Here is a 17,517-nt window from a genome sequence, read left to right on the forward strand (position 1 = left end):
CACTGACGGAATCTATACTGGCGATCGTCGATCAGACGGAAGGTTTTTAGGTAGTTTAAGAGTTGGCAGTTAATAGATTTCTCCATTACTTTAGAAAGAGTAGAAGTAATTGCAATGGGATGATAATTGGATGGGAGGGATTTGTCACCCTTTTTAGGAACTGGCTGGATATGAGCAACTTTCCGAGCTGAAGGAAAAACACCTTTGAAATAAGAAAGTGAAAAAAGGCGGCAAAGAATAGGAGTAAGTTCAGGACCACAGGTTTTGAGAACAAGTGGAGAAATACCATCAGGACCTGGAGCTTTCTTAGCATCAAGATTTATCAAATTCCTTCTGATATCCTTTTGACAGAAGACCACAGGAGGCATTGAATGGAGCGTGTTGGGAATGGTGGGAGGTGTTTTACCAAGATCATTAATACATGAGCTGGAAGAAAAATGGGATGCTAGCAGGTCAGCTTTATCCTTGGCTGAAGTGACAACAGAACCTTCTAGTTTGGACAGAGGTGGGAGCAGAGATGGGCAAAAGTTGCGGCCAATAGCTTTGGCAAGAGACCAGAATGCTCACCTACCATTAGGGCAAGAAGCAAGTTTTCTACTCTTAGCCTGTTCAAAATCTAATTTGGATTGATTAATAACTGCTTTACAATTATTGCGATCTTTGGTGTAGGCAGAAAATGAAACTGAAGAATTAGAAACAAGCCAATTACGATATGCAACATTCTTCTCTTGAACAGCCTTAGCACATTTATTGGAAAACCAATGTTTAGATAAAGGATGAGATTTTAAAATGGAGTGTGGGATAAAGGATTCCATTCCTACAAGAATAGTTTCCCTGACACGATCTGAGCAAACATTGACATCGAAGTTTTGAAACAGTAATCAGACTAAGGAAAAGAAGAAAAGTCTCACAGGTCATCCCATTTTGCATTAGCATTAGTAGAGGCATTTGATGCAAGAAAGCAAGCTTATGCAGCATCAGCCAAAAAAAAATAAAGTAAAATAAATAAATAAAAAATAACCACTTCCATTTCACCCCTCCGTTCTTTCGAAATACCTGTCCAGCTGAGCTTTAAACTTATTTAGGCTATCAACTTCCGCGACAAGGGATGGAAGTCTGTTCCACCTAACAACCACCAGCTGGCTAAAGGCAAATTTCCGCACATCTATCCTACATCTGTCTTTCCTCAATTTGAATTTATGCCCTCTCAGGTGATTATTCTGAGCAAGAGGAAGACTCCCATCAGCATTGAGCATGCTCAAACCATTCAAGGCTTTGTACACCTCTATCAGATCACCTCGCTGGTGCCTAGTCTCCAGACACTGTAATTCGCAAAACTTAAGCCTTTCTTTGTAAGAGCACCCCTTTGTTCCATTCACTAATCTTGTTGCCCTTCTCTGTACTCGTTCCAGCAGCTCTACATCGTTCTTGAAATGAGGCCACCAGGCCTGTATACAGTACTCTAGGTGTGGCCTGACCATTGCCTTATACAAGGGAATAATCACCTCCTTATCCCTGCTAGAAAAATTCCTATATATCATTGACAATACACCATGAGCTACTCTTGCAGCCCGTCTGCACTGCTCAGAGAACTTCATATCTGCCTGCACAACCACCCCAAGGTCCCTTTCATTCTCTGCCACTGTCAGTGTAGTACCACAGAGTTGATACGTTGCTCTGGGGTTGCTGTTTCCCATATGTAGTACTTTACATTTGTCAATGTTAAACTTCATTTGCCACCTCTCAGCCCATCTGCTCAACCTTTCCAGATCCTGCTGCAGCAGCATAGTGTCAGTAGTGTCCTTGACAACCCTGCCAACCTTTGTATCGTCTGCAAACTTGGACATTAAGCTTGATAGACCATCATCAATATCATTTATAAATACAGAAAACAATAAAGGACCCAATACTGAACCCTGAGGGACTCCACTAATAACATTAGTTCACGATGAGCAGTGTCCATTGATTACCACTGTCTGTCTTCTCCCCCTCAAGAGAGACATCAGATTAATAACTGGTTTACAATTGTTGCGAGCTTTGGTGTAGGCAGAAAATGAAACTGAAGAATTAGAAACAAGCCAATTATGATATGCAACATTCTTCTCTTGAACAGCCTTAGCACATTTATTGGAAAACAAAGGTTTAGATAAAGGACGAGATTTTAAAGTGGAGTGTGGGATAAAGGATTCCATTCCTGCAAGAATAATTTCCCTGACACGATCTGAGCAAACGTTGACATCAGAAGTTTTGAAACAGTAATCAGACCAAGGAAAAGAAGAAAAGAAGTCTCGCAGGTCGTTCCATTTTGCATTCTTGTAATGCCAAACAACACAAGGTTGGGAATAGCCATGAGATAAAGGTTCCGTTGGAGAAGAGACAATCACCAAGTTGTGATCTGAAGTGCCTAAAGGACCTCTCACTTCGACCGTGTACTTAGACGGGTTGTTTGTGAAAAAAAGATCAAGCGCATTGGCTGTATGATTAGGATTGTCCGGTATTCTTGTAGGTAAATGAACAATCTGTGCTAGGTCATTAGTAATTGCAAAAGCCTCAGCATCTCGACCTGCTGGGTCGGTGTGACTAGAAAACGGAAGCCAGCTGGAGTTGTGAACATTAAAATCACCAAGGAAAATTACCTCACTGTTAGGAAAGTTGGACTGGAGAAAGTCAAGTTGCAAAGAGAGGAAGTCAAAGAGCTCCGAGTGATTAGTGGAGTTGGGAGAACGGTAGAGACAACAGATGAATTTGACAATGAGGTAAAGAGATTTTAAGCCAGAGAAGATCAAAGAGAGGGGATTCCAAATTGCCAAGTCTCTGACAGGGAATATCAGAACGGACATATGCACAAGTACCACCTTTGAGGCGAATGGAATCATACAGCAAATAATTTGGGCATCTGAGATGAGCAGTAGTTGAATCAACCGATAACTGAGATTCTGTCAGAAAAAGTACATGGGGTCTGGCAGACTGCAAGTGGAAATGGACATCGTTGAGATCAGAATTGAGACCACATATATTTGTGAAATGAATTAGGAAGTGCTTGGGAGATTTGGATCTTTTCGCAGATAAGCTTGCTCTATTAGTTTGACAATTCATGGTGTATTCAATAGTAAGAAAAAGTGGGTGGGACATGCTGTATGAAGTAGTGAAATTTTTGGATATGGCGTACACGTGGTAAGAATATACACAGGTCCTTGACATAACCTGGCCTCAACAATGCTCCCCGCATACACACTACTCGGACTCCCTCCAGTCACTATCTGGCAGAGTAGAGGTAGGAAGATTATACACTAGCTGATCCGGAAGCCTCCTAGAGAGTTACCAATAGGTTCAGTCCAGTGTACTAACTAGCAGCCGGCCTGCGAACACCATTTTAGAGCTGTACCCTCGAAATGTAAGGAATATTGGATCTCGCCACGACGTTCACCATAACCTGAAAAGTCATCACTCATACTGCATGTGGAAGAGATAGGGAAGGGTTGACCGGAACGTAGCTCTAGAGACTAAACATGAGTTCCACCACTTCAAGCCTCCAATAAGCAAAGTGGTGGTATTTCACCGGTTGATGAGAGTCATCTACCACCTAGTACTGCCTGGTAACATAGAGGGGCGGCGTTCCTTCATGTGGTGTGGAGGAACTGATAACCAGATAAACAGGAACCACACCATATGGAGGAACTGGTTATAAATGGTTATCACTCTGAAGGAAGACATTTTAATAGGAAGAAATTGCTGCAAAAAGAAAAAACTGGATCACAAGGTAAAATTAAAATTATATTGTAGTTCAATTATATTTGCACAAAGATCACAAAAACACTGGTAATGTTTGAATTTTGGGCATACTTAAAATGAAAGTGAATTAGTTTTTCTTGAATTAAAGTTTGTATACAACAAAGAAATAGGGAAAAAAAAAAAGTTTTAGTGGTAATATAATCTAATTTGAATAAAGCAATTAACTACAGGGAGTATAACAGAAACAAATATCTTTCATTGAATTTTTATGCATGTTATAGAAATGTGTATAAATAACTCAAAGGCTTAGCTTTTAAATTTACATTGAAAAGGAATGATTGCAGAAAAGAGATAATAAGGTTTATTCTTTTAAGTTTTGTAAATTTTCTCATAGATCACAAAATAGTTTAATTATTTATAATATGGTCATCCTATTAGCAAATGATGCAGAAGAACATCTCATCTGTCCATTCCTTCTAATGATTTGCCTAATTCTTCCTTCAATTTATTCAAGCTGCCCACTTCCACAACACCAGATGGAAGTTATTTTCCAAAAATCAATTACTCTCTGGCTGTGGCTGAAAGCAGATTAGTATTAGTAATGGCATGATGTAAGAAAGCAAGTTTATATGGGCACCAGCCAAAAAAAAAAAATCCCATATCACTGTCAACCTACTCTAATGATTTATCTAGTTCCTCCTTAAATTTATACAAAATTCCACTTCCACAGCACCAGACAGGAAATCTGTTCCAACAATCAACTACCTGCTGAATGAAAGGAAATTTCCATATTCACTATCCTGCAAGCATCTCTCCTTAATTTGAATTTATGCCCTCTCACATGTGTAGTATGAGCTGTTGTTGCAGCAACTAAGGCCATGTTGCTCCGGGGATATGCGGTGGTCATTCCCTGACCTTTCCACATCCTCCGTATTTGGTGATCACGGGCTCGAACCCGGGTCTAATCAAGAAGCATGTGCTACACACTGCTGCTCCTGCCCACCTGGCTACGGAGGCGCGTACTACGAGCAGGAGGAAAGATGCCAGGAACATTAAATTACTCAATCCATTCAACACCTTAAATACCTCAATTAGATTTCCTCGCAGGTGCCTAGTTTCCAGATGTTGCAATTTGCAGAACTGATGCCTTTCTTGGTAAGAGTATCCTTTTGTTTTCCTCACTAATCTCATTGCCCTCCCTCCTCTGCATTCATTCCAATAGATCAAAATCCTTCCAAAACATTGCCTTATATAATGGGATAATCACCTCCATATTCCCACTGGATAAAAACAAAACCCCATGAGCTGTCTTAAAAACCTGATGTTTCAGTTCAAGGTATGTAACAGGTAGCATGACCAAGGTAAATATTTGCATTTCAGTTATTTCAGCTAAAGAGGAAATTTTCCAAGAATCTGTAAGCAGAGGAAAACCTAAATTAAGTCAGAAATCCAGAAAGTGAATACATATCAGTTTTGCACTTAAAAACACTCCTGTTTGGATATAAATCTTCACAAAAAATAGAGAAATGTCGGGGACACCAAAAAAACATTTTTACCAAAAAAAAAAAAGAGAGTATGGCACTCTGTAAATTGCAACATCTAGAAACTAGGCATCAGTATCGTGACCTAACTGAAGTGTTTATGGCTTTAAGTAGGTTAAATATTGATGGCATCTTTACTCTTTCTTTCAAACAAAACATACAGGGAGGGGACATAAATTTACATTTATGTCTCCATAAATGTAAATTTATGGTTGTAGAACAGAGGTATAAAAATTCAGTGTTCAGCGAGGAAGTAATTGTTTGAACGAACTTCTACCATGTTAAAGTAGTGGACAAATTTACAAGTTATTAGATGTTTTTTACAAGTTATTGGATGGTGGATGGGCAAATGAAATGAAGTGTTTTTTTTTTTTTTTTTTCCTTTTTCCAAAGAAGAAAGCTGTATAAGCTTTCTTCTTTGTATGATTTTGCCAATATACTAATACTGATGTATGCAAATAATTACAAGTAATGGCATATTACTATATAGAGCAATATTCCAAAAAATTCATGTTCAAATTCTGCTTTAAAAGGAGAAAAAATAATTGTGAAAGATAGGAAATATCTGAAATAGTAATGTATCATGGAGACTAAGCACCTTATGATGCTACTGCTAACCAGGAGGAAAGATGCCATGAGTATTAGATTACTCAATCCATTCAAAACCTTAAATACCTCAATTAGATTTCCTCGCAGGTGCCTAGTTTCCAGATGTTGCAATTTGCAGTAGTTGCATTTGTGAGCTTACTGAGAGATGCTGATATTTTATAATATGTACTGGTGCATGCATTAATTAGTCAGCATCAACAATTTTCATCTTCTTCTTTAAGAGGAGTGTTTCCATTTGCAATGGGTTTTCCTCAGCCTACAAGTTATTTTTTGGTAGGAATTTTTTTCCCACCAAAATGTGCGGTTCAAGATGTCTTGGTCAATTAAACCTCAGGAAGTCATGCACTCCCATACTCCATCCATCCATCCATCCATATCCTCCTAGGTCTTCCTCTTCTCCTTTTTCCTGGAGGTATCTATTCCAGGATAGTCTTTGGATATCAACAATTTTTATAGATTAAATAAGATTATCTTATAATGTTGTTATAAATATCAATTTCAAGATTATCTTGAAATCGATATTTATAACAAAGTGATTTTCATAGTAATTTTTCTAATTCGATTTCTGTTATTAAAACAAAAACTAATAAAAGTTAGGCAATAGTAGTAGTGGCATGTGATGCAAAAAAGCAAATGTATGAGGTTATGCAGCATCAGCCAAAAAAAAAAAAAAAAAAAACCACACCATTCCCTCCAAATGCCTGTCCAGTTCCTCCTTAAATTTATTCAACTTATCAACTTCCACGACAGATGGAAGTTTGTTCCAGCAATTAACCACCCGCTGGCTAAAGGCAAATTTCCGCACATCTATTCTACATCTGTCTTTTCTTAATTTGAATTTATGCCCCCTTAGGTTCGTAATCTGAACAAGTGGAAGGATCCCATCAGAATTCAGCGTGCTCAACCCATTCAAGGCCTTATATACCTCAATCAGATCACAGCGCAGGTGCCTAGTCTCCATCCACTGCAATTTGCAGAGCTTAAGCCTCTCTTAGTAAGAGGATCCCTTCATTCCCCTCACCAATCATGTAGCCCTTCTCTGTACACGCTCAAGTAAATCTACATCCTTCCTAAAATGAGGCCTCCAGACCTGTACGCAGTACTCAAGGCGTGGCCTGACCTTATACAGAGGGATAATCACCTCCTTTTCCCTGCTAGCAAAATCCCTATATATCATTGACAAAACCCCATGACCTGCCCTGGCAGCCTGTCTGCATTGCTCAGAAAACTTCATATCTGCCTGCACAATTACTCCCAGGTCTTTTTCATTTTCTACCACCTTAAGTGTAGTACCACACGTACGTTTCTCTGGGGTTACTTCTACCCATATGCAGTACTTTGCATTTGTCAAGGTTAAACTTCAGTTGCCACTTCTTAGCCCATCTGCCCAAATTATCTAGATCCTGTTGCAGTAGCACACTGCCATTACTGTCATTAACAACCCTGCCAACCTTTGTATCATCTGCAAACTTCGACATTAAGCCTGATATACCTTCATCAATATCATTGATAAATATACAAAACAACAGTGGCCCTAACACCAAACCCTGTGGGACTCCACTAATAACATTAGTCCAAGAAGAGCAGCACCCATTGATTACCACCCTCTGTCTTCTCCCACTTAACCATCCTTTTATCCATTGTAGCAACTTACCCTTAATACCATTCTGCTCCAATTTGTACAATAGTCTTCCATGCGCAACAGTGTCAAAAGCTTTCCTGAAATCCAAATATATGATATCAAAATTATTTTTTGCATCCAGTTCCTTTGTAACCACATCATAATATCCTATCAAATTTGTCAGACAAGACTTTCCCTTAACAAACCCATGCTGTGTCTGAATTATTGCTGCAGTCTTGTCTAGATCCTGCAATCCATCTTTAACCAGCGACTCCATTATTTTACCCGGAACAGAAGTTAAACTAACTGGTCTGTAATTACTCGTGTCACCCTTCGATCCCCCTTTGTGAATTGGGGATACATTTGCACATCTCCAGTCCGTGGGAACCTCCCCTGAGTCCAAGGATACTCTTATAATTATGGCTAAGGGTTTGCTTAGTTGCTTTGCCGCCTCCTTTAATATAACTGGATAGATCCCATCCACCCCAGGTGCTTTTCTTACGTTTAACTTCAACAATTTCTCTTCCACTTTGCTCTCAGTTATTACAAGACCATTAAGCACCCTGCTACAATTTGATAACCTTCTGCCATTTTCAAACCTTAATAACTCCTCATGTGTGAATGTAGATGCAAAATACTCATTCAATTTGTTTGCTATCTGAGCAGGATCACATCAACAGTTGAACCATCGATGTCAAGTGGACCAATCAGATTCATCCCATTCCTTTTAGAGTTTATATAAGTAAAGAAATCCTTGCTGTTTTTCTTAGCATCTTTTGCCAAGGATTTCTCGTAATCTGCCTTCGCCTGCCGAACCTCCTTTGTGACCTGATTACAGATTAACTTATATCTGCCATAGGCTTCTGAGTCGCTTGATAATTTATATGCATCCCATGCATTTTTCTTCTCTGTTACGAGTCTCATTAGTTCATTTGACAACCATTTAGGCCTAAACCTTGAACAATATTTCTTAATAGGTATGAAACTTTTAGTAGCTTCCACGATTAATTCCTTGAATGCTTCCCACTTAGAATTTACTGTTGGTAACATCGTCAGTTGATCCCACTGTACAGAATTTAAAAACTGTCGGAGACCACTGTACTCGCCTTTACAGAAGCAAAAACCCTTTCCTTTGCCCCTGATGGTAATTAAATCTTTAAGTAAATCCCACGTCAGTACACTGTGATCACTGCCAACTAGTAGTTCTTTTATCTGCAAATTCCTAATACATGAATGATCACTGCTGATAACCAGATCAAGAGTATTACTTTCTTGTAAATCATTCCCCCTCTAAACAAATATCATCTAATCTAAAGTTATAAATGTATAACAGATCATAAAAAATATCATTTCATTAACATATTACTTTAAAGTAATACAGTCGATTCCGGTTATTTGGGATACATCGGGACTAGTGCATTTTGGCCCAATTAAGCAGCTGCCCCAATTATGCAAAGTTTCATGTAAATAGTTAAAAATACAGTGGACCCCCCTCTTTACAAATGATTCACTATACAATCAAATCACGTTATGATGGACTCACCATAGTAAAGTACCATTCACTATACGATGTGTAGTAAGCGCTGTTCATTTTGATCACATTTGTGAATTGAATTTTAATTCTATTAAACAGCGATTCTAATTAGCAAAAAATAGGAGAAAGATTATCCACAGGCTATAAAAGTAAAGATATATTAAGCACAAATTTACCCTTTATTAAAAAATACCAATTAAAAAATTAAATGATACTGAAAATCGGAAGAAATATGTGATAATCGGAATAATTAATATTTACTGTAATATGTACATACTAACCAGTTGACATTTCTGTTCACTGACATTTGTTGGTGGGGGGGGGGGTTAAAATTTAAAACAGTAGAAAGATAAGCAATCAATAACAAAGAACACGGCACACACAAATTGAAAGTAACGCGATACGCATAAGTGAGAACGGAGTAACAAGTTACGAAGCTTTAAAAATAGGAATGAAGAGAAGATTCTGAAAATCAAATTTTTTATATGATTGAAGATTCCATGGAAGGGTAAACACATTTCACCATAATAACCCACTGAATTCCAGCTGTTGGTATTATCGCAAATTCAATAAGATCAAGTTTACTATCCGTTTATGATAGATTGCACTAAAAGAAAAGCTCAATAAACAGGTGACTGCTAATTGTTTTACGGTTGTGACCTCCAGAAATCTGACTGAACCATGAGGTATAGTCTGAGACAATGGTAGGGTAATCTCTAGTGCTGCGGTCTTCTGCCCTGATTAAACAGCATGTTGTCCCAATTATGCGAAGTAAACCCTGGCTATTTTCTCAATTGGGTTCTGTTTTTTAAGATTTGTCCCAAATAAATGGCTGCCCCAATTCACCGGTGGCCCAAATAAACGGAATCCACTGTATATCAATTAAATTTTTCCAGTACTTCTCAATTATTTTTGGTAATACAAGTGACTTATTAATCATCAGAACTTACCAATGAATGATGCTCCAACAATCACAACACGTTTCTTTTGTGCCTGCTCAAAAATATAATTGGCATCTTCAGGGGTGCGCAGGAGACAAATATTTTTAAGACTATTTCCAGGAACCTCTAAAGTACAAGGGCTGAAGCAAAAATATAATTATTCAGTTTAACTAAATGCAACATAATCCAAACTTAACTTTTCAAAAGAATTTTGTTCAGGAAAACACAAAATTTGAAATTTAAGAATGTTTTGTAAACTGCATAATAGAATACCCCCTAACAGTAATAGTAGTGGCAAGTAATACAAGAAAGCAAGCTTATAAAGCATCAGCAAAATAAAAAAAAAACCTGCCACATCATATGTCCATCTCCAATAATGTCTAATCCTTCCTTGTATTTATTCAAACTACCAACGTTCACAACAACAGGTGGAAGTTTGTTCCATTTGCTGGCTGAAGGCATACTTCTGCACATCTATCCTGCAACCATCCTACCTCAATTTCAATTTATGCCTCCATCTGTGGTGTAGTCAAAGCAAGAGGAAGAATGCCATCAGCAGAAGTGGATTAAAATCCAAAGCCACATATTTACATTCAGGAAGCAGCGGAAGTGTTAAACAACTGAATTAGATTACATCACAGCTGCCTAGTCTCCAGAGGTTGCAATCTGCAGAACTGAATGTCTTTCTTGGTAAGACCACCCCTTTGTTCCTTTCATAACTGTTGCTTTCAACAATCTTATTGTCCCTCTCTGTGCCCGTTCCAGCAGATTTACATCCTTCCTAAGATGAGGCCTCCAGACCTGTGTGCGGTATTCAAGATATGGCCTAATCACTGCCTTGTACAATGGGATAACTATCTCATTTTTCCTGCTATCAAAGTTCCTGTGTATTACTGACAAAACCCCGTGACCTGTACTGGCAGCCTGTCTGCACTGCTAAGAGAACTTCATATCTGACTGCACAATCACCCCAAAGTCTTTTTACATTTTCCACTACCCTGAGTATAGTACCACATATTGATCTGGGATTACTGCTACTCATTTGCAGTACTTGCATTTGTCAATGTTAAACTTCCATTTCTCAACTACCATTTCTCAGCCCATCTGACTAATTTTTATAGATCTTGTTACAGTAGCTTACCTCAATTATTGTCATTAACAACTCTGCTAACCTTTGTATCATCTACAAACTTAGTCATTAAGACTGATATACCTTCATAAATATTATTAATAAATACAGAAAACAATGGGCACAGCTCTGAACCCTGGGGACTCCACTAATAATCATAGTTCATGAAGAGCACTGTCCATTAATAACCGCAAATACAAAAAGTAATCCCATGTAAATTTATCACAGAATTCTCCCTAAAATGAGATATCAAAAGTAGTCATATTTGACAAACAAAAGAAATGCAATAGTTTATAGATCAGAATTAATATGATGTAAGGCCTTGTTTAAAGTACCTTTGTACCTGCCCAATATCAACTAACTTAAACTCTCTTTGGCCATCAACAACTTCTCAACAGCATAGCCTTCGTGGAACAATTTACACTAGTACAAGAGTGTAAATGGAAATTTTTCTCCATTCATCCAGAATGAAGTTTTTAATTACACAAGCAATTTTTTTAAATTCATTTCATTTCTTCCTTATCATAAATGTTGCTTCCAGAAATTTATCTGTATTGAGAGTATAGATGTAGCCATGCTACTATGTTTCACTTTCATTTTCAGAACAATACATCCAAATGATCAGCTTCCTACTGCAGACTACCATAACAAGTATAAGTTGGATTTTTTGGGTTGAAGGGAAAAAAACAGGAAGTAATCGACTGTTTGAATAAACTGGAGGAAAATTCTGCAGTACCTGCCCAATATCAACTAACTTAAACTCTCTTTGACCATCAAAAACTTCTCAACTCCATAGAAATATTGAGGAGTATGCATTCCTTGGACAGGAGCATGGGCAAATAGCCCCTATTCTGACTGAATGAGCAACACCCCACCCCACATGAGATCAGCTGGACAACTGCACATATGCCATTGCTAACCAAGCATATGATCATCTCCAATTGTAGTATTCCATTGGCCCATTGCATCTGGTTGTTTCATCTTTGCAGCACTTAGTAGTTCTAAAGACTGACAGTAAAATTAGCACAACCACATACAGATTACTGGAAGTACGGGGTACATGCTCACACAGGGGCTCACATCTGGTGAGTATGGGCTTGGCACACCCAGGGTCCTGAGCTGGATATCATCATTCTTCTCTTCCTTGGTGATTTCCTTCTACTTCTCTCTCTCGCTCTCTCTCTCTCTTAGGGTAAATTAGAATTTTTTTTTTGGCTCGTGCAGCAAAAGCCTCAGGCTTCCTTGCACCATATGGCTAATGATAATAATAATAACAGCAGCAGCTGATTAGAGTTGTCCTGTATACACAACAACAAAAAGAAGAAAAGCCTATTCAACCAAAGTACCAGCATCCCCTTAATGGCCCAACTAACAGTGGGCTATAACAAAACCTCCTTAGTTGGCAGCAAACATAAGAACCATTTAAAGTCTTATGCACTTTAATTAATACACCACATTGGGAACAGATAACAAAGCCCTCCACAACCATTTACAGCAGAGGAATGTCATTCACACATTCGGTATGAAACAGACAGAGGATTCGGGCAGGTCTCTCTACTTACTCCAATAAGTTTAGCTGAGTGAATTATGATAAGGAAGAAATGAAATAAAATGAATTTTAAAAAAAATTGCTTGTCCAATTAAAAACTTCTCCTCTAAGGTGTCTAGTTTCCAAGCTCTGCAACAACATAATTTATCAGTTCCTGATAAATTATGCTTTCTCCCTGTTCTTGAGTTTCAGTTCAGTATTGGCTTCTACAACTATTACCAAGAAATACTTTCTTGATAACAGTTGCAAGTCTTATGCATTTCAATGAACTAAAGTGCATAAGACTTTAAAAGGACGAAGTGAACTAAATATCAATAGCATCTTTTCTCTCTCTAGAAGAACATAAAATTGTACTGAAAAAGGATAGTTGTATATAAGTATTAAGTATTAGTATTGGCCACATGGTGCAAGGAAGTCTATGGCCTATGCTGCACCAGCCAAAAAAAAAATAAAATAAAATAATAAAATGAAATAAAAAAATAAATAAAATAAAATAATAAGAATAAAAACAAATTAGCATTACTAGAGGCATTTGATGCAAAAAGCAAGCTTATGCAGCATCAGCCAAAAAAAATAAATAAATAAAATAAATAAAAAATAACCAAAAAAAATTAATAATAAGAAGAAAATTAAAAAATATATATAATAATAAAAATTAAGAGAAAAGGAAATGGACAACCTATACATTTCCCTCACCCCATAGTAATTATCCAGCTGACCTTTGAGTTTCCAAGCTCTGCAAGCCACAGTTGCAGAGCTTGGAAACTTAGAAATTCAGTTGCAAAGCATAATTTATTGTTCAAGGTAGCTTGAATAAATTTAAAGGTTTGGCCAAATTATTAGAAGGAATGGGGAAAATGAAGTGGTGAAAATTTTTTAAAAATGTTTTTTGACTGATACTGTATAAGCTTTCCTTGCATCATGTTGCCAATATTAATACTATGTCATATACTATGTCATCCCTTATTCCTGAGAAAATGTAAAATCTAGACCAGGAAACTAAGTTTGTTCACTTTGGATGTAGAGCAAGACTCGCTTCATTTAAGACCTCTCTCTCTCTCTCTCTCTCTCTCTCTCTCTCTCTCTCTCTCTCTCTCTCTCTCTGTCCAATTCCTACAATCATTAAAGATCAGAAGTCACAGCAAGGAGTTTCATGCATATTTCAAAGGTCAGTTCCAAAATTTTGCCTAGGTAGACATGCAACCAACACCCAACTGATCTCTGCCACTGAAATGTCAGTGGAGGAATCTGTTAATCCATTTATTCATATTACCAATCATGAAAAGTCACCTGGCAAATTACAGAAGTGACCCCAGTATAATAATGCGTTGAGTCAGATATCATGCCTCCCTTAAAGTGGGTGCATTATAAATGGGCTTTTAACTCTGGCTTCTGCTGTGTCCACACTGACACAACTAAAGTCAAGCTTTGCATTGACAGGCACACAACACAGATAACCAATGGTTGTTATGAGTCCATCTTTTCACTAGTAGATTTTCCTGCCTTAGGCAGAACAAATTTTCCTGCCTTAGGCAGAATAAAAAAAAACACAAATTCAAGAGAAGGTAACCCTACCATTATATCCTCTGCCAAAGATCTCTGCGACAGCATCTCTGTCGCAGAGATGCTGTAAGCACAATGGAATATTGCCTGCCGTGATGACTCATTCAACCAACGTAAGAACCCTTGTAACATTTCATTATCTTAAGGTGGACTAATCGTAATAACAGAACCTTTAAAATTAGAGACTTAAGTATAAACTTGCATTAACATGTTATTCATGGTCTTTATTTTTTTACCTCTAAACTTGCTATACAAGGACTAGGTTTACTTAAATGTATGCTTAGGGTAAAAAAGTGCAGAGGGGAAAGTTGTCAGTTTTCAAGTAGATGCCACCAATAGGAAGTTTAAATCACACATGTAAGTTAATAGGAATGCACAAGGCAAAACCACATTGAAAGCACCAAGTTTTATCTGCCTCCTTGGCAGGATGACTTAAACTGCAGATATTGATGCTTTAATTTCAAAGATATATAAGATGCCCAAAATTGGACAAAAGAAAGAAATAATGCTCAAATAAGAATACCGTGGAGAAGTGTAGTAAGAAAAAAAACAAGAAAGTCTGTGAACACTATTTTATTATCTCAAAATAACAACTCTACTAAATACTACTTGCTGCTTATGATAGTCAGTCTACATTTTTGTTTTAAAATACAATTAAAAGTGATATAGGTTGCAGGGGACAATTCAATTCAAAAGTCAAAATCAAACAAATATGAGAAGTATTACTGCACTAGGTATACTGCTTAACTATTCCCTTAGACAAAACACATCATTTGCACTGTTCAGTATACATTTGCTAACAGAAGTAACCTTCTGGTTGATGAGAAGCCTTTAAGCTTTGAAACAGCTGTAACAGTGCTGTCTCAGATTCTTAAATGAATAGCAGATTCACCTGTTCGTGTGATGATGTAAAATTTAGAATGATAATAGCAACATAGGAGAAACTGAGAATAATGGCATACTTAATGCATTAATATAGTCATCCCAAATTTGTTTGATAATTTTTTCTCGATTCACTCTAATAAGAGGGATGTTTGAAAAGTTCATGGTCTGAGTTAAAAATTTCTATACTTAATACATAGGACTTTAAATATTAACACACCAAGTTTCATGCAGTTTCAATAACATTTTTTTTTTTTTTTAATGACAGGTCCTGAAGTAAACACAGTTGTGAAAAAAATCAGTCACCATGCAATCATACAACATTTGGGGAAAAGGACTAATGGCAAAACCAATTCATGAGGATATGGTTATAACACTGGAGGAGTATGCCCCATCCTATTCCATGGTTAAGAAGCAGATAGCAGAATTTAAACTAGGGAGGTAGAGCCTGAAAGATCCACACGGTGGAGGCAGGTGATCCACACTGTGCAAGACCAGCAACATTCATCACTCCAGTTGTTAATAGCATGCATGATCTGGTGATGAGTGAGTGATGATTGACAGTTCAGTATACTGCCAGCATCTCATCTGAACATGTGTACCATACAACAACAGAGGTTCTCCCTATGAAAAAGGTATCAGCACAATGGATCCCAAAGTTGTTGACAACAGATCAAAAACATGCAAGGGTTGCCAAGTTTGTGAACATGGATGAGATGTGAGTCATTTACTTTCAGCCAGAGGCAAAGAAGTACTTCAAATGAAAACACAAAAAAAGCCAAGTTGATGGCATGAGTTGCTGGGATGATGGAGTGTTGTAGTTAAAGATAAATGCCAAGCAAAATTCAGCAAAGGAGTCTTGATCCGCCAAGAACCGACTCACAAGTCTGTAACTGCCAAGGCCGCACTGCATGAATGCAGTTTTGAAATCCTGGACCATCCCCCATATTCACCAAATCTAGCATCATCAGACTGTAACTGATTTCCTAATTTCAAAAAAAATAATACCGTATTGGCATCCCACCAAACATCACTGCTGCAGTGGATGCAGTGCAGAAAGCCCAAGTAGAAACGTTCTTAACAGCTGGAACCAACACATCACAGAATAGAATCAGTGGCAAAAGTGTATTGATTCCAAAGGGGAGTATGCTGAAAAGTAACATTAGCATTAGTAGAGGTATATGATGCAAGAAAGCAAGCTTATGCAGCATCAGCCAAAAAAAAAAAAAAAAACCCCGCTCCCAATTCACCCCTCCATTCGTTCCAAATATCTGTCCAGCTCAGCATTAAATTTATTTAGGCTATCAACTTCCACCACAAAGGATGGAAGTCTGTTCCACCAACCAGCTACCTGCTGGCCAAAGGCAAACTTCTACACATCTATCCTACATCTGTCTTTCCTCAATTTGAATTTATGCCCTCTCATGTGATTATTCTGAGCGAGAGAAAGAATCCCATCAGTATTGAGCATGCTCAAACCATTCAGGTTTTATACACCCCAATCAGATCACCTCGCAGGTGCCTAGTCTCCAGACACTGTAATTTGAAACTTAAGCCTTTCTTCGTAAGAGCAACCCATTATTCCATTCACTAATCTTGTTGCCCTTCCCTGTACTCATTCCAACAGTTCTACATCCTTCTTAAAATGAGGCCTCCAGACCTGTATACAGTACTCAAGGTGTGGTCTGACCATTGCCTTATACAAGGGGATAATCACCTCCTTATCCCTGCTAGAAAAATTGCTGTATATCATTGACAAGACATTATGAGCTACTCTTGCAGACCGTCTGCACTGCTCAGAAAACTTCATAACTGCCTGCACAATTACCCCCAGGTCCTTTTCGTTCAATACCAGTGTCAGTGTAGTACCACAGAGTTGATATGTCACTCTGGGGTTACTGCTTCCCATATGTAGTACTTTACATTTGTCAATGTTAAACTTCATTTGCCAACTCTCAGCCCATCTGCTCAATTTTTCTAGATCCTGTTGCAGCAGCGTACTGTCATTAGTGTCCTTAACAACCCTGCCAACCTTAATATCGTCTGCAAACTTGGACATTAAGCTTGATATACCATCATCAATATCATTTATAAATACAGAAAACAACAATGGGCCCAACACTGAACCCTGAGGGACTCCACTAATAACATTAGTCTACGATGAGCAGTGTCCACTGATTACTACTCAACCATCCCTTTATCCAAAGCAGCAATTTGCCTCCAAAGCCACACTTCTCCAATTTGTTCAGCAGTCTTCCACGTGCAACAGTATCAAAAGCCTTTCTAAGATCCAAATATATGATTATCAAAGTTATTCCCTGCATCCAGTTGCTTTGTGACCACATAATAGTATCCAATGAAATTGGTAAGGAAGCCCTTCCCTTAACAAAACCATGCTGTGTCCGAGCTTTAACTG

At 37.9% G+C, this 17,517-nt stretch overlaps 1 protein-coding gene across 1 annotated transcript in view; it reads right to left on the reverse strand.

Moving 5' to 3' along the window:
* Nucleotides 1-17,517, reverse strand: part of LOC150075769 (apoptosis-inducing factor 3-like) — a 217,772-nt gene that overhangs the window by 95,188 nt on the left and 105,067 nt on the right. The window contains exon 10 of the mRNA XM_090387198.1: nucleotides 9,988-10,118. Within this exon, the coding sequence (XP_090243324.1) occupies nucleotides 9,988-10,118 (131 nt within the window). The remainder of the gene's footprint in view (nucleotides 1-9,987; nucleotides 10,119-17,517) is intronic.

The sequence above is a fragment of the Mastigoproctus giganteus genome, chromosome 13 (genome assembly GCF_048544385.1).
Source record: "Mastigoproctus giganteus isolate SK-2022 chromosome 13, ASM4854438v1, whole genome shotgun sequence".
Lineage (NCBI taxonomy): Eukaryota > Metazoa > Arthropoda > Arachnida > Uropygi > Thelyphonidae > Mastigoproctus > Mastigoproctus giganteus.